At 44.3% G+C, this 25,660-nt stretch overlaps 3 protein-coding genes across 4 annotated transcripts; all 3 read left to right on the forward strand.

The window, feature by feature from the left end:
* Positions 1–11,861: 11,861 nt before the first annotated feature.
* LOC120655722 lies at positions 11,862–16,297 on the forward strand. Of its 2 annotated transcripts, none has more exons than XM_039933684.1 (5): positions 11,862–12,222; positions 13,138–13,298; positions 13,601–13,631; positions 15,283–15,385; positions 15,706–16,297. In XM_039933684.1, the coding sequence occupies exons 1-5, from the start codon at positions 11,935–11,937 to the stop codon at positions 16,020–16,022; spliced, it is 900 nt and encodes a 299-aa protein (XP_039789618.1). In that variant the 5' UTR covers positions 11,862–11,934; the 3' UTR covers positions 16,023–16,297. The 2 variants fall into 2 exon arrangements, with proteins under 2 accessions (XP_039789618.1, XP_039789617.1); XM_039933683.1 differs by having other exon boundaries at positions 11,864–12,222; positions 13,598–13,631.
* Positions 16,298–21,229: 4,932 nt separating this feature from the next.
* Positions 21,230–22,799, forward strand: LOC120655723 (40S ribosomal protein S27). Its single transcript, XM_039933685.1, has 4 exons — positions 21,230–21,394; positions 21,499–21,600; positions 21,717–21,745; positions 22,414–22,799. Exons 1-4 carry the CDS (start codon positions 21,392–21,394, stop codon positions 22,538–22,540), a joined length of 261 nt encoding a protein of 86 aa, XP_039789619.1. The 5' UTR covers positions 21,230–21,391; the 3' UTR covers positions 22,541–22,799.
* A 1,090-nt stretch (positions 22,800–23,889) lies between these two features.
* Positions 23,890–24,818, forward strand: LOC120653484 (protein DMP6-like). Its single transcript, XM_039931219.1, has 2 exons — positions 23,890–23,950; positions 24,086–24,818. The coding sequence occupies exons 1-2, from the start codon at positions 23,890–23,892 to the stop codon at positions 24,577–24,579; spliced, it is 555 nt and encodes a 184-aa protein (XP_039787153.1). The 3' UTR covers positions 24,580–24,818.
* Positions 24,819–25,660: the final 842 nt, after the last annotated feature.

The raw sequence follows: 25,660 nt of genomic DNA on the forward strand, positions 1-25,660 counted from the left end.
TGCTCACATCAAAATCTGCCAAGGAGTCTGGTGTTGTTGATCCCAAAGCACAGATAACGGCCGATGAAGCTAAAGGCAAAGAGCCGCAATAGAAAGAAGAATCGGCGGTGCCTAAGAAGAAGGTCACGTCTCAGATGCTGTTGAACAAATTCCAGCATGATCAGTACCGGGAAGAATCTGCCAGACGACATGAAGGATATTGGAAGTGTCCTTTCTTTGTGTACTGTTGGGAAGAAGGGTTGACTTTGCCGACAGTTGATAATTGTCCAGAGTGCAACGGCTTCTATCGTGGAGACCGATCGTACAAGAGGCCACGTTTCGACTAGAGGCCTTGAGAGCCAATCATTAGAGAGAGAGATGATAGACGCATCTCTATACATGATCGGCTGGGGGGAAGGACCATGCTACGTGATCCTGCAGGAGGAAGGATTTCTGCTAATGAGCGGGTTGAACAAGCTGCTACTGCTCAGGTTCCTGATGAGTACCCACACTGCAGAGATCCAGAGAGAGAGCCTGTTCATGATAATATTGATCGGCCTCGATGGTGCCCAGGAGGTTTGACCAGATCACAGAAGAGACGAGTTCAGAGATTGCGTCAGACAGAGGCACTGGAGGAAGAGGAAAGAAGAGAGGCTCCTAGGAGGGGAGTCAGATCTGAAGTCTGGCCTGTCAAGCCAAAGGCCGATGGAGGACAACAATCAGAGTCATCGGCTACATCTATCAATGTATCCTCCATGCTTCTACCGATCCAAGCAGTCGGTTCTCTCAACCGTTCCTATTGGATGAGTTCCTAGAAGATGAAGGGAAGTTGGGGCACGGGTTCACGTCGGTCGATGCATTGGAGGAAGTAGACATTGGAGATGGAGATAGAACAAGGCCGACATTTATTAGTGCTAGATTAGATCCTGAGTATAAACAAGAGTTGGTAAAGCTGTTAAAAGAATACAAAGATTGTTTTGCTTGGGAATATTATTAAATGCCAGGTTTGGATCGGTCTATTGTTGAACATCGTTTGCCTATCAAACCTGGATATTGGCCACATCAACAAGGGTCAAGATAGTGCAATCTGAAGATCTTACCAGACATAAAGGCCGAGATCACAAAGTTGATAGAAGCAAAGTTTATCAGGCAATGCAGATATGCTGAATGGATATCCAATGTGGTTCCTGTGTATAAAAAGAATGGGAAGCTACGTGTCTGCATCGACTTCAGAAATATCAACAAAGCTACGCCGATGGATGGTTACCCGATGTCAGTTGCCGATATGTTAGTGGATGCTGTTGCAGGGCATAAAGTGATCAGTTTCATGGATGGGAATGCTGGGTACAATCAAATATTCATGGCTGAGGAGGATATTCATAAAACTGCATTCAGATGTCCAGGGCATGTTGGTTTGTTTGAATAGATTGTCATGACTTTTGGTTTGAAGAACGCTGGAGCAACATACCAAAGAGCCATGAATTACATCTTCCATGAAATCATAGGCAAGATTGTTGAAATTTATATTAATGATGTCGTGGTGAAGTCCAATGGGTACCAAGAGCATTTAGCCGACCTACGCAAAGCTTTGGAATGTACCAGAAGATATGGATTGAAGATGAATCCTAACAAGTGTGCATTTGGTGTGTCGGCTGGTCAGTTCCTTGGGTTCATGGTACATGAAAGAGGAATCGAGATTAGTCAGAAGACTATCACAGCCATTAATAAAGTAGTGGCTCCAGAGACAAAAATTGAACTTCAATTGCTGATCGACAAGATTAATTTTATTCGGAGGTTTATTGCTAATCTATCCGGTAAAATACAGCCGTTCAGTCCTTTATTGAAGTTGAAGGCCGATCAGGAATTTGTGTGGGGAGAAACGCAGCAAAAGGCGTTGGATGAAATCAAGCAATATCTAACATCGCCTCCTGTGTTGGTTCCACCGCAGAAGCACAAGCCGTTTAAATTATATTTATCGGCTGATGAGCGTGCTATCGGATCGGCCCTTATTCAAGAGTTTGAAGGAAAAGAGTGCGTGATTTATTTCATTAGTAGAAGACTCTTGGAAAAACCAGGTATTCTCCTGTTGAAAGATTATGTCTTTGCTTATACTTTTCTTGTACCAAGCTTAGACATTATCTATTATCGGCTAAGTGTATTGTGGTAAGCAAAGATGATGTTATCAAATATATGCTCTCTTTGCCGATTCTGAGTGGGAGAATTGGAAAGTGGATTCTGGCCTTATCTGAATTTGATTTAAGATATGAATCGGCTAAAGCAGTTAAAGGACAAGTTATGGGCGATTTTGTTGTTCAACATTGTGGGCCAGAATTGGGAGTTGTTGATCTAGTTCCATGGACATTATTCTTTGATGGTTCATCATGTGGGGTTGGATCTGGTATTGGCATTGTTTTGGTGTCGCCTCGGGGGGCAACTTTTGAGTTGTCTTTTCCAATAGAAGCTACTGCTACCAATAATCAGGCTGAGTACCAGACTTTGCTTAAAGAAATTTGGCTGTTATAAGAGATAGGAGCTTATGCAGTTGAGATATTTGGGGATTCCATGCTGGTGGTTAATCAGTTGATCGGCATATATGAGTGCAAAGATGATATCCTGTGAGTTTATCATGAAGAATGCTGCCAATTGTTGAAAGAATTCAAGAAAGTAACCATCGAGTATGTACCCAAACTTTACAATGAAGATGCCAATCGACTGGCACAACACGCTTCTAGTTATCGGCCGATCGAAGGTGTGATGACTTTGGACTTGCCTACCGATGATTGGAGGAAAGAGATTGTGGAATATTTGAAAGATCCCTCCAAGAAAGTAAGCCAAAGAATCATATTTCAGGCGACTAAATATGTGTTGCTTGAGGGAGAGTTGTATTATCGGACGATTGATGGAGTTTTACTCAGATGCCTTGACAAAGAAGAAGCTAAAGTCTTGATGGGAGAGATACATAAGGGTGTATGCGGTTCACATCAATCGGCATATAAGATGAAATGGGTAATCAGATGAAATGGGTAATCAGAAGAAATGGATACTTTTGGCCAACCATGTTAGAAGATTGCTTCACTTATTACAAAGGTTGTCAAGGGTGTCAGAAATTTGGAAATGTGCAGAGAGCACAGGCATCGGCTATGAATCCCATCATTAAGCCGTGGCCATTTAGAGGATGGGGAATTGATTTGATTGGGCAGATATACCCACCATCCAGCAAAAATCACAAGTTCATACTGGTGGCAACAGATTATTTCACCAAATGGGTTAAATCAATTCCTCTGAAGACGGTGACATCCAAAGAGATGATTGAATTTGTGAAGGAACATATTATTTATCGGTTTGGTACTCCACAGACTATCAGAGGATTTTGAGAATTTGCTGTAAGTATGGGAATTTAACTATTAAATTCTTCTCTTTATTATGCTCAAGCCAATGGCCAGGCAGAGGCTTCTAATAAAGGGATCATCAAGTTGATTAAGAGGAAAAATTGAAGAACAGCCAAAGAGGTGGCATACGACTCTTAATAAAGCTTTGTGGGCCTACAGAATGTCTTGCCATGGGGCTACTAAAGTGTCTCTGTATCAACTAGTCTATGGACATGAAGTTGTACTTCCTTGGGAAACTAGACTTGGTTCCAGACGGGTTATGTTTCAAGATCAGTTGACAGCCGATGATTATACTGCACTGATGAAGGATGAGTTGGAAGACTTGGCTGGACATCGGCTGAACGCTCTCATCAGCATTGAAGCTAATAAAGCTAGAGTAGGCCGATGGTATAACAAGAAAGTTAAGGCCAAATCTTTTGACCAGGGAGACTTGGTGTGGAAACTAGTCCTGCCGATAGGAACAAAAGATCCCAAATTCGGTAAATGGTCTCCAACATGGGAGGGGCCCTACAAGATTAGTAGATGTGTTCCTGGGAATGCATACATTCTGGAGACTTTGTAAGGAGAGGGGTTTTTCAGTGCGCTTAATGGCAAATATTTGAAGAAGTATTACCCAAGTGTTTGGGTAGATGTGTGACTGATTGCATGAGGAGATCGGTTGGATTCAAAATAGCCGATACAGAAAGTGTATCTCCTTTAGCGCAAAAGTAAGAAAAGGCTTGATCGTGTTGCAATGCGTTCAAGAGTTTCCGTGGCCGATATGACATACATCGCCCTTAAATCAAAAAATCTAATCCAAAAATATATGGTTTAGGTTTGACTTGGTTTTCTGTTTGATTTTGAATCGCAAGAGGGTGTTGGTTTGTTCGGTGCGATTGCGAGAAAGAAATCAGTACAGAATTCAATGAAGACAAAAGGCAGGGGTCAACGGGGGAAGCCGATTCATTAATTGTATTTACAAAGAGTCAGAAAAGGCTATTACATGCTACAACCTAATCTGACTCGCATCCGAAGAGGTTGCTGATGACCCCCTCCAAGCTCACATCGACGACAATGGCATCGGCGCGAAGGCTGACATTGTCAACTAGTTCGTCGAAGGCGTTCCGCGCCTCTCCCTGCTCGGGGAAGACCGGCTCCCATTGCCGGTAGTCCGCTTCGGACATGTGGGAGATGACGGCGATGGCCCTGGCGGCGCCCGTGTGGACCCCATGTTCGGCGAGATCCGTAACACGGGCCAGGACATTCTGGAGGCGTGCGGCGACGGTGTTCCCCTGGCATTCACCGAGTCGATGGCGACTCGAGTGGCGTCCAGGAGATTCGGGACCTACGACTCCAGGTCTGAGAGGAAACAGATTAGAAGCCTGTAGAAGATTACTGTGGAAAAACGTGGTTGGAGAACTTACTGGCAGCCTTGGTGTCGGCATTGGTGAGTTGGCCGCGGATCACGACCTGATCCGTCTGCGCTCGGTCAAGGTCACGGCGGACCTCGTTGAGCTGGCGGAGGAGGTCACGGATGTAGTCCTGGGTACCCTCATCCAGGACCCGGAAGTTGGGGGGAGCTCCATGGCGGCGTACCTGCAGAGAAGAACAGATGGTCAAAGGCAAATTGGAAATACAACATTGGCGGAAAAGAGGACAATGTCTTACCCCAGACGGGGATGAAGCGGCGGAGGAGTGTTGGAGGAACCCTTGCCGACACGCTTGTTGTTGGCCATCTGACTCGAAGAAGGAGAGGAGGCTAGGGTTTTTGGAGCGTGAAGAATAGAAAGGCAAAGAGAGCGCTGGTCGATGAGGAGACTACAGTGCCGATGGGGCGATCTATAGCCCAAGGTGGGGAAGATGAATCGGTTGCGTGCACCGGCATGGTCTTTACTCTTGGGTCTAATCGAGGGACGCATGGGTAAAAAGACGGAAGATGAATTGGCAGATTCTCGTTGTGCGGACGAGAAGGTGAAAGGTCGAGGGCAAAGAAGACATTTTCACTTGCCACCCGCACGGGAAGCGAGACGGCAGTAAGTGAGAGGACCGTTCGGAAGCGTAATCATGACAAGGTTTAATTTCAAAGTAAAAAGGACGTTTTTACTCCGAAATTGGGGGCATGTGTTGACACCAGATTTTGGCACATGTCAAGGAAGCGTGTTGCAAAGGAGAAAAGGTTCCACACTGCACGATCGGTGCATTTGGAAGGACGGTCGTATGCCACGGTCAAAGATCTTGCTGACTGGAGAGGGAAGAATTGATCAGATAGTTTGACTTCGGTTTGGCAAGAGTTATCTTATTTTTAGAAGTAGTTTTTATTTCCTAGAATAGAACTATGCTTTGCCGTAATCGGCTAGGATTGTGTTAGCGTGGGGTATAAATATGAACCCCCGGACTATTGTAAAGATTGATACACATCCAACAAACAAAACTTCACTAATTGCAATTTACATTCTCGTCGGCGACTTTGCCATCTTTTTTCTTTCTGCGAGCTCTTTCAAGCTAATCAAGGACGTCTCACATTCGAGCGACTTGGTTTGCTGGTAAGTTTTCGTTTACCGAGTAAATCTGAGCTTTAGCTTCCGGGCGCATCGCTGTCGCTTCGTTCAGATCTATTCAAAATTTATCAAATTTATCTAAGCTTTGATCTCTGGGTGCATCGCTGTTTTCTCGTTTAGATTAATTCACAAACTACCCGGCTTAGTGATCTGTTTAATCAGCTGTAAGCTCCTTGTTTATCACGATAAACCTTGTAAAGCCGATTAGATTGAATCATAAGCTTAGCTTTGCCTAGATCCATACATTCGTGGGTTTGTACATTGTTACTTGGCACGTGTCGCTTTAGATCTAGCCGTCTAGTTGCTCATCGGCATCGGCAGCTCATTGTTGATCCGTAGTAGATCGCTTTTATTACACGCTCATCTTATACGATCTTTTGTCGCCTTTTGTATCGGCAGAGCCTTGCCGATACCCTGCGTAAGAGTGGTTCGGAAATCCAGTCAATACACTCTTGAATTTGACGGTTTGCTATTTCCTTATCAATTTACAGGTCAAATTGACTGGCACGCTTGGTCTGCATTCTGAGATTTGGCGAACGATGCCCTCAGATTCCAGTGTGTTGATTTTGCGTCAACAGCATGGTGACTTAGGTAGATTAGTTTCATGATTAATATATCTTTTCTGTAATTTAGCCGACCTCTGCATCGAATACAAGCCAATCAAAAGGGAAACGCCGGCTGACCAAGAAAATGGAGGGAAGACAGTTCGTCACAGAAGTGGATGCAGAGGGCTGTCCAAGTACTCCAGAGGCTGCTAGCACGAAATTTGTCAACCAATGTGGGGTTATTGTTTGGGTAAGAATTCCGATGACCAAAAGACTCTGGAAATCGAGCAAACTAGAAGAACAGCAACATGCCATGGCCCCACATCAGAAGGAAATGCTATGGACAGAACTCAAGGATATGTTCACTCTTCTTGAAGGAGTTGATCAAGAACTTGTGAAGAAATATGCCTTGAAAAAGATGGCCCTTGCATTTGCAACTTTCAAGAAGAAGTTGTTCACCAATTACATCAAGAAGGATAAGGAGCCAAACTGGGACGATCTTCCTCGGGTTAAACCTTACTAGGAGGAGTTCAAACAATACAAACTATCAGAGGAAGCCCAAGAAAAATCTGAACAGGCCAAAACGAATGCATCAAAGAAGAAGTACAGCCACCACCTTGGGGCTGGAGGGTATAAAAAGACAGTTAAAAAATGGCAGAAGATGGAGCAGGACCTTATGGATAGAGGCATCTGGACAACAACTTGGGAATGACTAGATAGATCCAAGTGGTGGTTATTTGCTAACGGCGTGACACTAAACCAATTGGATGGAACTTTGGTCGTGCCAGAGCATATGCAAAAAGTGTTCCGCGATCTGGTCACAGCAATAGATGAGGCCCAACAAGGAACATTCCGGCCTCAAAGGGAGAATGATGAACTGACCAGGGCATTAAAGAATCCAGAACACCCTAGACGAGCATGCGGCATCAGCGTGATCCCATGGAAAGTTGCTTGGGCCAGAGATAGCTCTTACAAGACTCATCGAAAGAGCAAAGCAGAACAGGAAGAGAAATTCCATGCCTTACAAGAAGAGATGAACAGGAAGGTTGCATCCTTGAAATCTCAGATGGACGCCAGGGTCAATATGGCAGTGCAGCTTGCTCTGAGCCAACAAAGGGGCACTGCTGGTCGCACCCGGATGTTGTGATAAGCCCGGCCTCTCAGCGAAGTAGCAGCTGTGCATCCACGGCGGCGCCCGACGTACAAGCTGAGCACCCCTAGATTGAGACACCGATGGTAGATGACCAGAGGTATCCAGTGGATGATGTCACCATGCCGACAGCATGCGAGCTACATGTGCGAGCAAAGAATATATCTGTTGATGTAGTATACGGGTCAGCCCTGCCACTGAGTCCTTCTACAACAATTCATGGAAGGCCGATACCCCCTGGCTACGCCTCCGTCACAGTTTAGAAGATAGTTGGTAACAATAAGGATCTTGAGCTCGACTTCATTGGAGGGGATGGAGAGAAGACATTGGGAGACGCACTCTATGGGATCGTTCTATGGCGCAAGGCCGACATCAAACTTATTGCAAATACAACGGCTCTCATGGATCCCAATGATCGTCCGCCTCCGCATCCTCCCTCACCATCGTCTCCGCCTGAGCAAAGGGCCACGAGTACTCCAACTCCTCCAGCACTGGAAAAACGAAAGAAAAAGAATTCATCCCTCCCAGCGGCTGGACCCAAAACCAAGAAGCAGAAAACGGTCCAGAAGAATACACCACCGCGGAAAAAATTAACCTACGAGAAGACCGCCGAGGAGTTGGAAGAGGAAACTGCTTGCTATATAAAAGAACAGTTGAAGCCTAAAGTCCCCAAGAAGAGGGAACCAATACATCTAGATGTCGCAAAAAAAGGTTCTCGGAGCCCTAGACAACCCACCGAAACCAAAAACTGTACCCTCGGACTACGATCGGACTCTGTTTAAAGCCCACAAGCAGATAAACAAGAAATGTGGCAAGACCATTCCTCAGCTTGCCACACAACAAAAAGTACTCTATCCCCTCCAGTTGCCGAGGATGCCAGACCTACACGAGGCGGAATTGCTTGCCGAAACAGAATTAACGCTAGAAGGGGGTTGAGGAGGGTATCCCTATCACTCCCATTGTTTCTCCATACGAGCATGGAAAACCTTTTGTCACTGAGGAAGAGGAGATGACTCTAGGTACGCAGATGTTCAATTTGCATAAATGATACCTACGAATGTCGAATGACGAAATGAAAATATTTTGAGTCAAGTATCGTGACCATGATTTCTTCCGCGGGGGAGGACGATTTCTGGGTGTACTTCGAAAATCTACATCACATATACCATCGACAAGCCCTCGACGCCTCTATCATCACCATTTGGGTTCTGTAAGTATCACTTCCTCTACATTAATATGTTTTGTTAATAAGCAAAATAAATATCTATGTGCACTATACAATTTCTATTGTATCGTTTAGTATGGAGATTCAAAGATGCCGAAAAGAAGGATGGCAACATCAGATCGGCTTCATGTCTCCATTGCTAGTCAACCAGAAAATGCTCAACGAAAATTACAAGGAAACGTGTCAAAACATGTATGATTCGCTGACTAGACAAAATTACAAATCCTATATAATGATACCCTACAACTATGAGTAAGTCCTGGTCAACTCAATCTCTTCTATATTTCTAAATAAATACTAAGTCTAATGTATGTATATATGCTATCTATATCTGCAGTTATCATTGGATTTTTCTCATACTTGCCGTAGAGAGCGGCAATCTTGTAGTATTCGACTCTATGAGAAAACAAAAGTCCGCAATCCAACATATCATAGACCCCTTGAAAAGGTAAGTTCAGTTTGCACAATCAAATTCTTTTTAAGTTTATAGCAATTATTGAATATGAAACTTAACTTTGAGCGCAGGGTGTGGAAAAAATTGTGAAAATGAAGAAAGGACGTGGTCAATGGAGGGAGAAACTGAACGTTAGAATGAACTATCTGGTATGTTGATTCACGAACCTTTTTCTAATTAAATAATCCCAAATTGTTCTGTGTAGGCATACACTAATATTTAGAAATATTGACTAATCTCAAATTTTTCTCATTATGTGTGCGAGACAAAAAACAAGGAACTGATTGGTGCGGGTACTATGTATGCGACTTCTTGCACATTATGACTCCATGTGGAAAGTCTACTACGAAGGAGCTACGAGTACGTACAAACCATTCGCAAGTACATTTTTCTAATTATACTAACGCGATGAAATTAATATAGCAATCCATTTTTTTCAAAATGATATATGAGTCGAATCACGAATGAAGTTTACTCTACCGATCGGATTAACGCCGTGTGCGAGCATCTCGCTGGATTCATTTTGAGGGAGATCCCAGATCCTAGAGGCAAGTTCTACCACGACGGTCACATCCATAGAGGATTCACATCGACGTCCTGAGAGGCCCAACAGTTGGACTATAAACATGACTTTTACATTTGTAAATATTTCTAAACATGATGCCCTGTTCTTTGTATATTTATAAATATATTAGTGTAGCCAATTAGCTTAATTATATGCTTGCATTTGACTTTTAGTTAGTTTCAAATATTCTATGAAACTCGAACACGACCAATGGATGTATAGTACTGTAGAGATCGGGTATGCTTAGCAATTATAAAAGAATAAATAATAATAAATAAAACAAACAAAACTGGATTGGTTAAAATAGAGATAACTCATTGGTACCGATTGGTCTGGTTCGAAAGACCAACCGGTACCAAAGGGCTGCCAGCTTGCGTCAGCGTGGCAGCCTCTGTGGTACTAGTTGGTCTTTCCAACCGGTACAAATGAGTGACTAAGGCACCAGATGAAAAACCCGGTGCCGTAAGCCGACCACATTGGTCTCAGTTTGCGAAAACCGGTTGGAAAACCGGTGCCTAAGACCCTTTCCAATCGGTTCCCATAGCCCGTTTTTCAGTAGTGAGCTACTATTTTGGTGTATATAATGCCACTCTTCTTATGTTTCTACAAAGTTGGGTTACATTTTTTTTGAAAAGGGAAGTTTTATTGGTCTTAGACAATTACATCAAGATGATACAATTATATAAGATCCATCCCGGACTTTGCATAACTACGAAATTGGGTTACATGATAGTTGCAATGCTAAATGCGCCTCCTATGAAATATATTTATATATTAATATATGGAACCATGAATTACTATGAACGTTGATATATATATATATATTCCAATTGTACTTCTTGTCATGCCTATGATGTTCAGACACCCCAAAACAAATGGACCAGCACTGGCCCAGCGCGCGGCAACGTCGCGCGTTCTTTCTAGTGACTACCGCAACGTCGATAGCAGGACGGCGGCCACGAGCAGAGAAGTCCAGAGCGCCCTCTAGAGGAACAAGAAAGAAGGGGATGACACGTGGAATATTTGTAGAATGAGTATATTAGAGTAAGCAAGCCAATATGAAGAGAAATTTTTTACAGAGTTAAAAGAAGAGTTAAATAAAGAGTGAAAAATAGTAACTCTTTTGAAAATGCTCCAAGTCAGAATCACTAATCAATTTAAAAAGGGAGAGGCTATGGAGGAGATCAGGAGAAGCAGCTGGGGGGACAGGATCGAAAAAGAAGATAAGAGATAAAAGGATGGATGCTGCATCATAAGAACTTAGACCATTTCCTTTCATATTTTTTCCAGAGCTTCCTGATGGGCTATGTTACGATGCCCCATACATACACTATTTTCACTTTTTCTTTGTTCATCCAATTTTTTATTGTCCCCATGACCAAAAAGAATATTATATATTAAAATTTTTATTTGGAAATTTGATTTCTCTGTGGGGAACATTTAAAACTCTGAATTTCTTTTCTCGATCTGAAAAAATGCAAATCTGAAATATCTTTGTAAAAGATATGTGCATTTCTCAATTTAATTTTGAAAAATAATAACAATAAGTTGCACATTGGACATACTAGGACATATTTTTTGACAAGGCAATTAGGTAGTCCATTAAGAGTTTAAGACATGACTTTTTATTATTGATGATAAATTATATGTGCGTTTAAACTTTTTCAAAGGGTGAGTGTTGAGGTCGTGTAAGAGCTTCTCCAAAAGATTAGCCAAAAAGACTATCCAAGTTTACCCTCTAAAATAGATTTGACAAAAAAAAATACTTGATTAGTTCAATGGACTCTGTAGACCAAAAGGTTGGATGGCTAGTGAGATGGACTATGTAAAAATAGAGAGCAAATGAGGTGGGATGGAGAGCCACTAAATTTGAAGAGTCATTTGGAAAGCTGTTGGATATATTTTTTTCTTAACAATAGTTAAATTTATCTTTAAAAATGATTTGACTAGTTTTTTTGGAGAAACTTTAAGAAAATGATCGCAAGTTCGCAACACACATCCTGACTTTTCTTAGCAAAAAAAGGGCATCCTGACCGTAAACCCCTGCGACGACAGAACAGCCGGAGGCGGCTGTGGGGAGCGGCGCGAGGATGCTGCGCTGCGCGTACACGCCGCGGCGGTGGGCGCACCGCCGCGGCGGCTTCGTGACCGGGGGCACCGGCTGGTCCAGGCCGCCGCCGCCGGGCCTCGGTCCCGCCGCGGGGGCGGGCGCCAAGAAGTCGGAGTGGTGGGCGGTGGACGGGGAGATGCACGAGATCGGGGACGGCGTGCCGCACCGCGAGCGCTTCGCCATCCCGCGGGATAACCTCCCCAACCGCCGCCGCAAGCAGATGCGGGAGCAGTTCATGCGCCGCACGCGCCTCGTCCTCAAGGACTCGGTAAGCCTCCCGAGCGCGCCTGACAGCGCTTCCGCACGCTCGGCCTCTTTTTCCTTTAAACCCTAGGACTTGCCGCAGTTTGTTGTCTGCCTACTTATTGAGTAGTTAGTTTATATGGGGAATTTAATCTAGGTTACCTTGACGCACTGATGAATCATGATTCAAGGTTATCTGGCGAAATGGGATCAATATGGGATTTACCCGTAGCTTCTCCATTTGTTTTAGCTTGGGTACAACGGGTGTACCCTTTAATTTCCTGAAACGATTTGAAGTCAATTGTTTCGGATTTTTTCCTTGCTCTTTTCTATAGAGTTTTTTTGTGGAGTTACAATGAATTCTGCTAGTTCGATTGCATTCTCCCGTGGCAAATTCACGGGGTATCAGTGATTGCATTGAATTTGGGGTATATCCTGTCACTTTGGAATGAACTAAATCAGTGCATCTTAGTGTTTTAGATGATGTGACCATGCTGGCAAGCGTTCTATAAAAGTTTGGAATCATAAGACATGCAAATTTTTGAGGCATGTCAACCGTGTTGCTTAATTGGGCAATGCATAGAATGAAAAGAACACAATGCGCTTCAATATTGAGAAACAATGGCCTTTTGTTAGAAACTCGACAAATAAGTTTACTACAATTCGTACTGTGCTTTAGTAGGAAATTATCAACCTGTTAGCGCATATTGTACAGCAAAAATAATGATGCTTTATTCATACAAGGGAAAGTGCAAACTGAAAAACATATTGTGGTTAAAACTCTGGGATAAGTTCATGCTTCATAGGTGGAAAAATCAAACTGATACATTAATTGCTTTGCTCTAATGCTAGAATTTATTGTTTTGGTGGCCTTTAACTATAAGCTCAAAATGGTGATCTTTGATGAGGAACCTAACCAGTGAGCACAAAAAATTTTCAGGAACACGAAACATGGTGCAGAAAGTACATGGAGCTGTACCAAGAACTTAGAGAAAACTGGGAAAGGTTGTATTGGGATGAAGGTTATTCAAAAAAGATTGCTGAATCTCATGCTAATTATGACTCTGCTGAAGAAGATGATCTTGACTTCTCACCATACAGGTAGCAAATTGTCAATAGATCTCTTTTGTTTTCCTTGCTTATAGTTTAGTTTGATTGGTTACCTTTTATATACCATAAACATGATTTCAGTTTCCACTGTAATCTTTTGATCATATCTGGTAGACTGTGCCCTCACAATTGTTTGTTGAATTGTTGCCAACTTCTGAATGTTTATGGATGTTTTTAGTTTGTTGCCCATCTGATTGGGTAATGCTATATGAAAAAATTAGTGCCAAGAGGATATTACATGCTTTGATGCTAATTCCAGAAATAGTCTCATTAGTGTTTTTATATTGCAGCAGGAGAAGGCAGTCCAATGTAGAACCAAACAAGGTACTTTCTCTCTGTAGTACTGATACATTTCATATTTCATTTCTTTATGCTTAGCGCCTGAGGGTTTTGTATCTTGTGCTATGGACTAAATATGCTGATGCTCGGGCTCTGGTCACATCCTTTGCTTATTGCTCACCATTTGTACATAAGCTGACTGAACTGTAGAAGAATACTAAGGGCCTACCTGGTGTTGCTTTTCTGTACTACAAAACTCGTGTGCGAAATCAGTTGTGAAAAAACTGGCACCCTATTTCGTAAATCGGACTATTGGTTTACAAATTCAATAGTTATTCTTTTTTTCTGTCACCTGTCTATTTTATTTAGCATCTACTCTCATACTTATAATGCAACTGATCTTTTGCAACGGGGCTTAGAGAAAATAGCTAATGGAAAACCATATACATCTAAAAGATGTTCGACCAACGATGTCATCGTAATCAATTACACTGCTATATGGAGCTGAAGTAATGTCTCATGCAATTATGGGGGACATTGATTATGGCGTCAAGTATAAGTTAACATAATTTACATAATGAATAGCATCAACAATAGCCGAGAGTTGTCTCTCTTCCATGAGTATCTAGGTCAACTACTGGCTACAGGCTACAAAGGATCAGGGTAGGTAGTTTACCTTTCCATGACTATTCAAGGCAGGAATTCACCACAAATTCTTAGCTCTTATACTTATCTCCTTGTTGACTAATAGACAGCAGGTACGGAGAAGGAAACATCATATGTGTTGTCTATCTGTTGAGTCTTGATCATGTATTAAAGGGTTTTAGTCTTACTGACCCATAGTTTCGCATTTCCAGATGTTAATTTTAGATAATTCTTGCTATTGCTTCTGATGCGTCATCATTTTGTTCTTTTAGAGATAGAAAATGCAGTCAACCTTCTCTGATAGTCTGGTGTTTTCTGGTATATAGCTTTATTAGTAAAAACCGGCAGCAAGCTTGACCATACAAACTAACATGTGGCATGCATCTTCCTCATTTAAGGTCTTAAGGATCGTTAGTGCAGCATTCCGAAGAAACAACATTTGACACATTGTTGCAGTATTCTTATGAGGTTTACCTAGTTAGAATTATGGAAATGAAGTAGTTGGGATACATGGGATTGCTCTCATTTTATGGCATATTGGGCCTAAGTTGGTTATGTACAGGGCCACACCCACATGATGGAAGTAAATGAATTATCATATGTATTCAGTGAATGAAATAGAGTCTGAATGAAGCGGATTCATTGAAAGCTCAGTTCATGAGAAAAAGAGAGAAAACACTGCCTTCGTTCCTATATCTTGTATTCATCATACTTCAGCCCCGAGGACTCTTTCCCTTTTAACAAATGTCTAAAACTTTGGATTAAGAATTGGTGGAAGCCCAGGCAATCCGAAACTTCCTTAAATGGCATTTGGGAGAAAAAGGATGAATATTAAAATTAGGGATGGATTTTAAAATTATGCAGGACATTGTACTTTCTGTTAAGCTTTATAGTGCTACTACCTGAACTGGATCGCAATCTGTTGTCAGTTCTCCAGTATCAGAGCTGTTTTCTTCTGTTGCATCAATCATGTTTGATACCAACAATAGATCAACTAGCTAGTTACTAGCAACTATCAAAAAGTGTTGTTAGCTATGAATTTGTACTGCAGGACCTTGGCTTCGGGGTGAACAAACAAGGTGAAACGTGGGAAAGGGTTACTCAAATTCGTGACAAATTTGAATATGATAGAGAAAGGAGAATGAGAGAACGGGGTAAGTTCATGATTGGTGCCTAATGATTTTTGTCTAATTTATTTTTTGTTTTTAAGGTTATGCATATAAAGCTGCTATGAGGTATTTGTACATTGTCATTAGTTTCATTAATGGCTTATGGTATTGTTTCTTGCAATAAAGTTAGTCGTGTTAAATGTGTTCTCCACAATGAATGGCAGTTCACACCCTTTTGACAACTAGGCCAAATGTGCTGTTATATGTAGTTCTGCATTTTATGTTCAAGTGGTGTTGCTTCCATTGAGCCTTCATCTGTTTGTGTTTTCACATTTTCTCATCTACTATCTCCCCATGTCTTGCAGCATTTGCTCCCATGAACATGGAGAGCAATTTTGGTCGGCATGACCCAAGATTTAGACGCCAGGATGATTCAAATTTTGCCCCCACAAACATCACTGCCAATCTTGGCTCACATGGCCAAACTTTTGGAAACCGCTCCGATCGAAGTTTCCAAAACAATCCAAGTTTCAGGAACCAGCGAGATTCAAGTTTCCAAAATGAATCAAGTTTCAGAAGCCACCGCAATTCAGATTTCCAAAACGAGTCAAGTTTCAGAAAGAACCATTTTCCAGATTTCCAAAACCAACATGACACAAGAAGCCAGAAATTTGATGACTAGATGATTGTAGTTGCCGTGAGCAAAGTGGGTGTTGATTTGCTGGCAACTTGAGCATGCTGATTTTCTTGGTTTTTGTGGTGGCCTGTGAGATATAGTAATTTATCTAAAATGGCTTGTGTGACATAAAGTATCTTCTATGGTAGTGCCTTGCATCAAAATAGAAAGGAAAAGATCTGTTGTAAACTTGTAATGTAGTGTGCTTAGGCAAAGCAGTAGCCTTTACATTGATACCATTTACAAGAAAAATAACTGCTTGAATATGATGCATTAGCGCATACTGCTCTATTCTTCTCTTCAGGTCTTCACGGGATCAGGACTATTCGGATTGGCGAACGGCAAGTCCTGTCCGCGGGAGCTATACATCACCTATGCTACAAAATTTGGATCCATTGCCTATGCGACAAAATCAGGATCCATCACTTGAAGAGCTCGAGTTGGTAATTTCGGCCCTTTAAACAGAATCAGGGCCATTAAACAGAATCAGCCCAGTAAGCTTCTTCCTCCTTGCGCTTGTGTCACCTTGCTTGCCGCTAATTAGGGTTTGGGAGGTTCGGGGTTGGGATTAGGGGTCCTTGGTTGCTGAGGTGGATTGTCTCCGGTGTGGCCGGTTGTAGAGAGGTTGCTGGCGGCAGGGTCATGGATGGAGGTGGTGGGGTTGTGGGCGGGGCGGTGAGGTGGCGGGAGCGGCGGGCTATGGAGGACAACCGGTGGCCTATGGTTGAGGTGGGGGAGTCAAGGCGAGCTAGGGGCGGGCCCAGAAATCGAGAGGTGGGTATTCAAGATTTTAAAAGGTACAGCTAAAGTTTGTAAATTACAATTATAATTTTCAAAATAAAGATCAAATTTATCACCAATCAGCTCATCTTGTGCTCAGCTAGATTTCGCTTAGACCTGCTTCTGCTTGCTCGCCCATGCACCACAAGGCACGGACTATTGGAGCGTCAGAGCTTTGAATGCCATGTCGTTCTAGCGAAGCAGCGACGCCTTGCCCTAGCCGTGTGCGCGCCACACCGTGCACGCTCGAGCCCTGCATCCTGCCTAGCTGAGGCACTGGCCTGGCCGCTACTCGCATCTCGTGCCCCGCCCAATTGCCAAGCCCATGACGCCGTCTATCTGCCCGGCCGCGAAACCATGTCCATTCTCGCGGCTGACGAGTGCCTGCTTTTGTCTGTTTGTTTGGTTTTGTCGTGCCCTCACCGCCGGGATCACTGATTCGAGGAGCTAGGATTGTGGTCTTGCAATTCGGGATTCGGAATCGAAGGATCGAGGGGACGCACAGGCGCTTGGTCTGCCTGTCAGGCTGGCTCACTAGCTACCTGATCGCTAATGGACCTGTGGACCGTCGGGTGGGGAGGGGTGTGACGTGAGCTGCTAGGATTTTTTAGCACGAAACAGAAACTAGAAGTTTGGAAACATATTATATTGTGTAATATTTGTATTTTTGAATACCCTTGATACAACATGGGCCTGCCCTGAGGGACGAGCAGGGTCGGCGCCCACAGCAGCCCCGAGGCCAGGAGCCCTCGAAGGTGGAGGTGGCTGGCGGCGCGAGGCCGAGCAAGGTGGTCAATGGTAGCAGCGGTAGCGGCTCCGAGGGTGGGAGTCCTCGGAGGTGGAGGTGGCTGATGGTGTGGGGGTGAGCTCTTCCGACGGTGGCAGTTGGAAGCACTAACAGAGGAGGAAGAAGGCGATGGATCCGGATTTCATCACCTTAAGTGATGTATTTTTTTTGAACGAACGGCACTCGACGAGTGCGTTTCTATTGATATAGCAGCAAATACAAGACTACGGCCCTGGGAGGCCATAGGCAGGAAACCAAAAAAGAAAAGAAAAACAACAAAAACTCGCCCGGTTGGATTGGGGCGTCAACACGGGTAACCGCTCAAATATACTCACTGGCCGGTTGGATTGGGACATCAACACAGCCCAACTCTACCCACAAGACGACAGAGAGACAAGGCTCAACCGCAGTTTCCACCCATCATCACAATCATGTGGTTATCGAACCACTGAAGTGTTCCGGCATTGATAGAGGAGCAGAAGGGGCAGACACCATCGCACCAAGAGGCCACTGCCGTGCAGGACCCAACGCCGCGGTGCTGCTGCACCCAACTCAGCCGCCCGACGACAAGAAAAACACCAAGTCCGGAGCAACTCAACGCGCGGGGGCCTCGCCACTTCCGCCGTTGGACGCCTCTCTCGCGTGCGCGGGGACCCGACCCGCCACTCAGCACGCCTCTCCCATGTGCGGGGCCTCCAACCCGCCACACGGCACCACGCACCGGACTCGTCTTAGGAATTGCCGTCGAGGCAGCAAGAAGAAGTGCCCCGCCCCCCTGGACCTGGACCAAGCCGCCAGACCACCGCCGTGGTTCGAAATCATCTCGTTTCTTTCCCCCTCGCACGAAGACGCCGCCCGCAAGCCAGAAGACCGAAAAAGTCACCCGTGCCGTCTTCCGACGTTGTACCGCACCGGTAGGCTCAGCTGCGCTGAACAAACCGCCGCGATCTGCTGCGGGCCAAGCCATCACCGGCTGTAGTCGCCACAAGCGCCGTCCTTCAACGCTGTCCCACACCGCACTGAGGTTGCCACGCAACACTAGGCGCCGCGGAACGCTGCAAGCAGCCGAACAACTGCCAGAGATGACATTCGGCCACCAACAGGGGAGCAGACATCTTGGCGTGAGGTAGACAACCCCCATTTCGCATGTCCAGCGACAAAATTGTCACCGCCGATCGAGGTAGCCGCGAGCAGCAGGCCAGCCATGCCGCCGAACGAACAGTGTCTCTAGAGACGACGCCTCCAAGGAGGTCACGACGCCCGCAGGCGCCGCCGTCGCTCATCCAGGAGCTGGACCGGGTTTTCACCCAGAGACTTGTGCAACAGGAATCTTGCTCCAGAATGACGCCCTCAACAGGGAGAGCGACGCCCGAAGGCGCCGCCGCCATTCCACCAGAAAGGATCTGGCGAGGGCTTTCGCCCGGAGCTCCGAAACCCCGCTGCACGCGTTCGCCGTAGCGAGCCGACACCATTGCCACGGCGTTCCCAACCGGGAGGGGTGGCGGCGGCGGCCGGGGTCGGAACCGCCCGAGTCGCCCTACGCGGGGGCGACGCGGGGGCTGACTAGGAGTTTTGAAGGGGACAATACGAATCTGCTCAATTTGTCAAGAAAGAAAGGGCCTTTAAGTGATGTATAATCACTCCCAATTCCTGTCAGTCCCACAAAACCATGCTGCAACTTGCTCCCAACATTGCATTTTGTCTTAGTATAATTGCTTTTTCCGGTGCCAGGTTACACCGGAGTTAAATATCCAATTCGTGTAAATAGATAGACTTCTTCAAGCTCCCATTTTTGTTCTTCAAATCGAAATATATGAGTTGAACATAATCAACCAAATAAAAATTTATCGTTGATAACAAAGTTTTATCCAAATATCCCTCCCATATCGTTGAACGCTCACAACACGCACGTATACTCACTCCTATGAACACATATACGCAAACTCTATCACTATGAGCATTTTCAAAGGACTGAGCACCGGCAGATCTGAATATTCCTGAAATCACCACTGGCACTTCGTTATTGTGTTTCCTCTTGCAAGTGGAATTCTAGCCCAACTCACATCAGGCGTAGCCCAACAATCCAACTCACTTAACATGCCTATTTTTCATTTTTATATTTTAAAAAAAGGACAGACCCAGTGCTGGTAGCTCGCACGTGAGTGGGGTCTGGGGAAGGAATAACCAAGGCAAGCCTTTCCCCTGCATGCAGAGAGGCTGACTCGAACCCAGGACCTTTTGGCTCAGTGGGGTGACTTTAACCACTGCGCCAGGCCTGTCCTTCTAAAATATATGCCGAATAGGGAAATTTTCAAAAATAGGTGCATGTCGCCCCCCTAATGGGCGACAAGGGGCTGTCGCCCATCCAGTTGGCGACAGGACTTTTACATTTAGTTCCTGGCGCCCAGGGCGCATTAAATAGTGAATTTGTAAAATTGATATAAAATCGTAGACAAATCAGAAAAATACAAACTCAACTGTTCTAGATTCTATGAAATAAGATCTACAACTTTTGTTACATAAAGTTTTTTATTTGATCAATGTATCTTGCTCTATTTTAAATACCAGTTTAATGCACTTTTATTTAAATATCAAGATCTATCCTTTGGATGCATGTCATCTTTGGCCAGAGTGTTGCATGTGGTGAGTATAGGCTTGTGTAAAATTGGTAGGGCCAAAAAAACACTTCTAGCATAAGTTTTTAAATTAGATCTTGCAATATATCTAGTTTAAATGAGTTATTTATCCATGCTGGTATGCTGAGTTTTAGGAGCCATAACTTTTACAGTAGCCTTATTTTATTTCCTAAGAGCTATAGAAAAAGTTTGGTAAATTTTAGATAAGCACAACTAGACCAAATGAATTATGACTAAGGTAAATGCACTAAATCAAGAAAAATAGTTCTTATACCTAGAAAAATCTGAAATAATTCATTTGGTCTAGTTGTGCTTATCTAAAATTTACCAAACTTTTTTTATAGCTCTTAGGAAATAAAATAATGGTACTGTAAAAGTTATGGCTTCTAAAACTCAGTATAGCAGTATGGATAAATAACCCATTTAAACTATACATATTGCAAGATCTAATTTAAAAACTTATTCTAGAAATGTTTTCTGGGCCTACCAATTTTGTACAAGCCTATGCTCACCATATGCAACACTCTAGCCAAAGATGACATGCATCCAAAGGATGGATCTTGAGATTTAAATAAAAGTGCATTAAACTGATATTTAAAATAGAGCAAGATACATTGATCAAATGAAAAACTTTATGTAACAAAAGTTGTAGATCTTGTTTCAAAGAATCCAGAACAGTTGAGTTTTGTATTTTTCTGATTTTTTTACGATTTTATATCGATTTTACAAGTTCACTGTTTAATGCGCCCTAGGCGCCCATTTAGATCCTGTCGCCAATTGGATGGGCGACAGGCACCCCGCCCTAGGGGGCGACAGGCACTCATTTTTTAAAATTTCTCAATTAGGCATATATTTTTGAAATTTTGTTTTTTAAAATAAAAAAATAAAAAAAGCCCACTAAACAGCCCATCGCGCAATGCGTTGGTCCAGATGTGAGTTGGGAAATAAACTTAGCAGGCCGTAACTGATAATAAGTTGCTCCTGCTGATCGGGCGAGCCAATACGATCGAACGGCCCAGAATCACCAGATCTCACTATAAAATGACAACCACGCGCTCCGCCCAAAACCCTTCCCGGCTCAGCCTCTTCCGTTGCAGCGCCGCCGCCGCCTCCATCTCGGGCGCATTCCCCACTCCTCTCCGCCGCCGCCGAGCTCGAGCAAGCCCTGCAAGATGGTACGCTCCGATCTCCTCTTGTTCCACCCCTCCGAGATCCGAATTTGTTCCTCCTTTCGTCGCCAGCGACCTCGATCTGATTACGCGATTGATTCCTTGCGCAGGTGCTCCAGAACGATATCGACCTGCTCAACCCCCCGGCTGAGCTCGAGAAGCTCAAGCACAAGAAGAAGCGCCTCGTGCAGTCCCCGAACTCTTTCTTCATGGTACGTCTTCTTATATCTAATTTGCTCCCGTCTCTGGTGAAAGCTAGCCCTTTTTTGTTCACCCTTTTTCTTGTTTCTCCGTGTATTAACTGTGAAATCTTCTTGTCGTGTTGCAGGACGTCAAGTGCCAGGGATGCTTCAGCATGTAAGTATGCACTGCGCGGTCATTGATTGTTGTACTCTTGTCGCTGTGGATTAATGGTAGTCTTCGTTGATTGAGTCTATTATACTAACTAGACCTACTCTGATGCTTGCAATTGTGTAATCCTGTCCATTCGAAATTTATTATTGTTATTGGCATAGATTTCTCCAAGCATAGATAGAGTGCTATCACAGTGAGATTTGGTGAAAGCTAAGTGACCTTGATACGTAAGGGCAAACGGCCTACATTTTTCTTCTTTTTTCAGCTTCTAAACTTGTGCATTTAGTGTTGGTATGGTTTGGCTAATTGGTATTGCTAGTCACTATTTTCTTATGTGCTAGTATAGGATCTGGCAGGGGTGATAATTATCCCTGTTTCACGTGATAAGTTGCTCCTGCTGATAGTAGCAAGCTCCTCTAGTTCTGTTTTTATTTGAGAAAAGTTGCATAGTATTTTTTTTGTTTATACTGACTTTTTTGAGCAAAGAAGCATTTTGTATGAGCATGTACTGTTTTGCTCTTAGGGGCTTGCATGTTGAAATTAGTTGGATATTGGCATCGATGTATGCTAAGTAGAACTTTCCTCATGATGTGCTAAATGTTCATGAATCTTGTTTTCGCTTCCAAACATGATTGCTTTCAGATCTCATGATTTTAACATTCATTTTGCAGAACCACTGTTTTCAGCCACTCCCAGACTGTTGTGGTGTGCCCGGGCTGCCAAACTGTCCTCTGCCAGCCCACTGGAGGAAAGGCTAGGCTCACGGAGGGCTGCTCCTTCCGCCGGAAGGGAGACTAGAATGTACTCTGGAAGATGATGTTTGTACTGAGCCAAGTTTTTCACTTGAGTATGTAGCCTTCAAATTTTGCGCTATGTGAAATGTTAGGGTCCTGAACTGCTGCTTAGGCTTTCAATATCTATTCCAATGTTATGTGCTGGATGCTACTCAATGTTCTGTTTGACACCTCCTTTGTCTAATTAGCTGGGGTTGTTTTGGATTATAATGAACACAAGTGGTGAAATTGTTAAATTATTGCTCTCGGTTGGCTTGCAGATATCTCCCTTGGTAAGCTAAAACTCTTTTCCTGGCTTTCCATTATTTGAATGCAATGTTTAGTTTAATTAATTTATGTTAGGTTATGCCTGTACTTTGCCTGATCATATCATACTTATAATAATGCAGCTATAATGGATGTTTGGTTTTAAATTTGTCTGATAGTTCTGATTGGAGATATAAGTTTCTAGGGTCTTGGAACTCTGTTATTTGAAACAAAAAAAATTAATGGATTCTGAGTTTGGCATTAATGGAATGCCAAACTTTATGGTGAAAAAATAATAATTGATTATTATTGTCAATGTTCAATGTTCAAAAAGTAACTGGCATTTGAAAACTGATGTGAGTTTGCTATCTTGGGGAGCATAGTCTTGTTGAACTGAAGTTATGTGATGTACAATCAAGGTTGGGCAAAGAGGATATTCCTTCGTGGTAGAAAAATGTATTGTTTTATCTGTCCTGAACTTTTTAATGCAAGTGCTAGAGCCTGTAGTGTCTGGAAATGTTTGACGCGGCACCCGGAAAGACATTTATTGAAAGTTGAAACTGAATGCTTTCGATGGTCGTCAATATGTCTTAAGATTTTGGTGTGCCCTAGCAACTGAAGGGCGAATGGGTGATGTTAGGACTAACAACTTCATCCAAGTTTTTGCAATCCACATTCCGTGACTGGAGGAAGGACGTCTTGACATCAAAAGGTTTGGTTAGCGTTGCAGCGAGTGATTTCATTTCAGTAACCAAAGGTTGGGAGAAGGGCGAGGTGGTGCCGAGGCTCATAAAGGTTGGGAGAAGGGCGAGGTGGTGCCGAGGCTCATAAAGGTTGGGAGAAGGGCGAGGTGGTGCCGAGGCTCATAAAGGTTGGGAGAAGGGCGAGGTGGTGCCGAGGCTCATAGGATCGACAGGATGAAGGACGAGTTGGGATGTTGGATTGAAATGGAGGGGAGGCTGGATCGTTTGTTTTGGTCAGTCCTCTTTGCCTGAATATCGAGATGACAAGATGGATTCCAATTCGCTTTTCCAAAAGAAGTTCTTTGCACAGGTTGCCAAGTAACCAGTGGGTCCTGATTGGTTGGTGCCATTTAGATGGCCGTCCATGGCTGCATGCAAGCTTATGAAACAGACCCGGTTCTTTGCGTTGATGAGCGGGTTCGTCAGTGCCTAAATCGCACGCAACACATCACAATTGTTCCTTGCTTCGTCGCCAATACAGGCACAAATCCATTCCGATCCTCGTGCCTCAAAACGACCTGCACGTACATGCTTCCTGCACTACCGCACTGGAATCTAAGCCAGCCGGCATGGCGTCACGGCCGTTGTCATCCGGGGGCGACGCCGAGGCGCCCCGCTGCTGGCGGCCAGCGGCCGCGGCAATGGCGCGCAGACGGCCGCGGCTCCGCCGACAACTGTCGTCGGCAAGGCGCTGAGCAGCACGGCCGACCTCGCCAAGCACCTCCCCACCGGCGCCGTGCTCGCCTTCGAGATGCTCTCGCCGTCCTTCACCGCCGACGGCGCCTGCAACGCCGCCAACCGCGCGCTCACAGGCTGCCTCATCGGCGACCCGGCGCCGCGGGACGAGAGGTACCAGCTGACGGCGCGCGACGTCCTGCACGGGCTGCTCTCGTTCGCGGTGTTCCTGGCCGTCGCCATGGTGGACCGCAGCGTGGTGGCCTGCTTCTACCCCGTCGAGTCCGCCTCCACGAGGCAGCTGCTTGCGGCCGTGCCCGTCGCCGGGGGATCGGTTTCCCCGTGGGCTCGTCGTCGGGTCGGGTTGGGTTGGTGGTGATCATGGCGTCGGGCAGCACTTCATTCGCCTGAAATCTCTGATGAGATGATCATCTCGAATATTTTTTACCGCTGGTGGCGGTACATCTGAAATATCTGTTTTACCGCTGGTGCCGGTACATCTGAATTCTGAAATTGATCTCTCTGTCTTGATGAAACTGAGTAATGTGTTTATGATGTGCACATGCTTTGAGATCCATTTTAATCATACCAAGATGTCATATATATGCATATTCATTTCAAAATGTATATGCTGAAAATTATACTTGGCCGTGTCTTTGGCATCAATAGAATAATTGTGCACATGGACTTGTAAGGACTCACATATGCCTTGGTTCTTATAAATAGTAGGCACCTTTCTCAGTAGCTAGTCACGACACCTACCCATTCACGATAGCCACTAGTATTTTTGCCTATTTTGATGGATGACGGACACAGAGCACAACTAACTCCATATGCATTTTGGACTGAGAGTGATCAGCAAAACATCTTTGGCATGGTTACGCTCTCGCGAGAGATGCGGTTCTATGTCTTGCGCAAGGTCGGGCGGGATAGGGTACTGCAGCATCACTGTAGCAAATCATCAATTAATTACCGTCATTAGATTCGTCGTGAAAAGTTACACCCATCCCTAAAAAGATTTTGCAAATAGACTTCATTTAGCACACCATGCATATAAGATTCTCTTTGTAGCGCTAGCTAGCGCTGCGGAAACAAACAAGGCCAATGTATTGGAAGATCCGGCATCTAATCGGAAGATCTGACAATTTAACATGTGATGCATGTTGTTTTACTGATACAGCCTATTCACCCTCCTCTGACATCCTATTTCATCGATTTCTCTCTCTTTTCCATCTTCCTCACCTAATCCAAATTGACCTGGTGTGGAGGTGGGGCGAGCAGTGGCACGCCCATATCCTGCAAGGGGCAGATACCTCTATTATGTAAGAAATAAATAACGAAGACATCGAAAATAGTGTTGCGAAAATAAAAACACCAATGATTTGAGATTAGTAATGGGTGCAGTAGCAAAGCGTCACTAATGTCTTCATTATGACCTTGTGCAAATATGTCCGAGATGT

This window comes from Panicum virgatum, chromosome 1N, assembly GCF_016808335.1.
Source record: "Panicum virgatum strain AP13 chromosome 1N, P.virgatum_v5, whole genome shotgun sequence".
NCBI classification, from domain to species: Eukaryota; Viridiplantae; Streptophyta; class Magnoliopsida; order Poales; family Poaceae; genus Panicum; species Panicum virgatum.

Bases quoted from the DNA above. Each gene is read 5' to 3' on its own strand.
- LOC120655722 (XM_039933683.1), top strand. From the start codon at position 11,935: ATGCTGCGCTGCGCGTACACGCCGCGGCGGTGGGCGCACCGCCGCGGC. The intron at 12,223-13,137 runs GTAAGCCTCCCG...AAAAATTTTCAG, and splicing joins GCCTCGTCCTCAAGGACTCG to GAACACGAAACATGGTGCAG. The intron at 13,632-15,282 runs GTACTTTCTCTC...TTTGTACTGCAG, and splicing joins CCAATGTAGAACCAAACAAG to GACCTTGGCTTCGGGGTGAA.
- LOC120653484 (XM_039931219.1), top strand. From the start codon at position 23,890: ATGGCTGCATGCAAGCTTATGAAACAGACCCGGTTCTTTGCGTTGATG. The intron at 23,951-24,085 runs GTGCCTAAATCG...CTGGAATCTAAG, and splicing joins GTTGATGAGCGGGTTCGTCA to CCAGCCGGCATGGCGTCACG.
- LOC120655723 (XM_039933685.1), top strand. The intron at 21,601-21,716 runs GTACGTCTTCTT...GTCGTGTTGCAG, and splicing joins CCCCGAACTCTTTCTTCATG to GACGTCAAGTGCCAGGGATG. The intron at 21,746-22,413 runs GTAAGTATGCAC...TTCATTTTGCAG, and splicing joins TGCCAGGGATGCTTCAGCAT to AACCACTGTTTTCAGCCACT.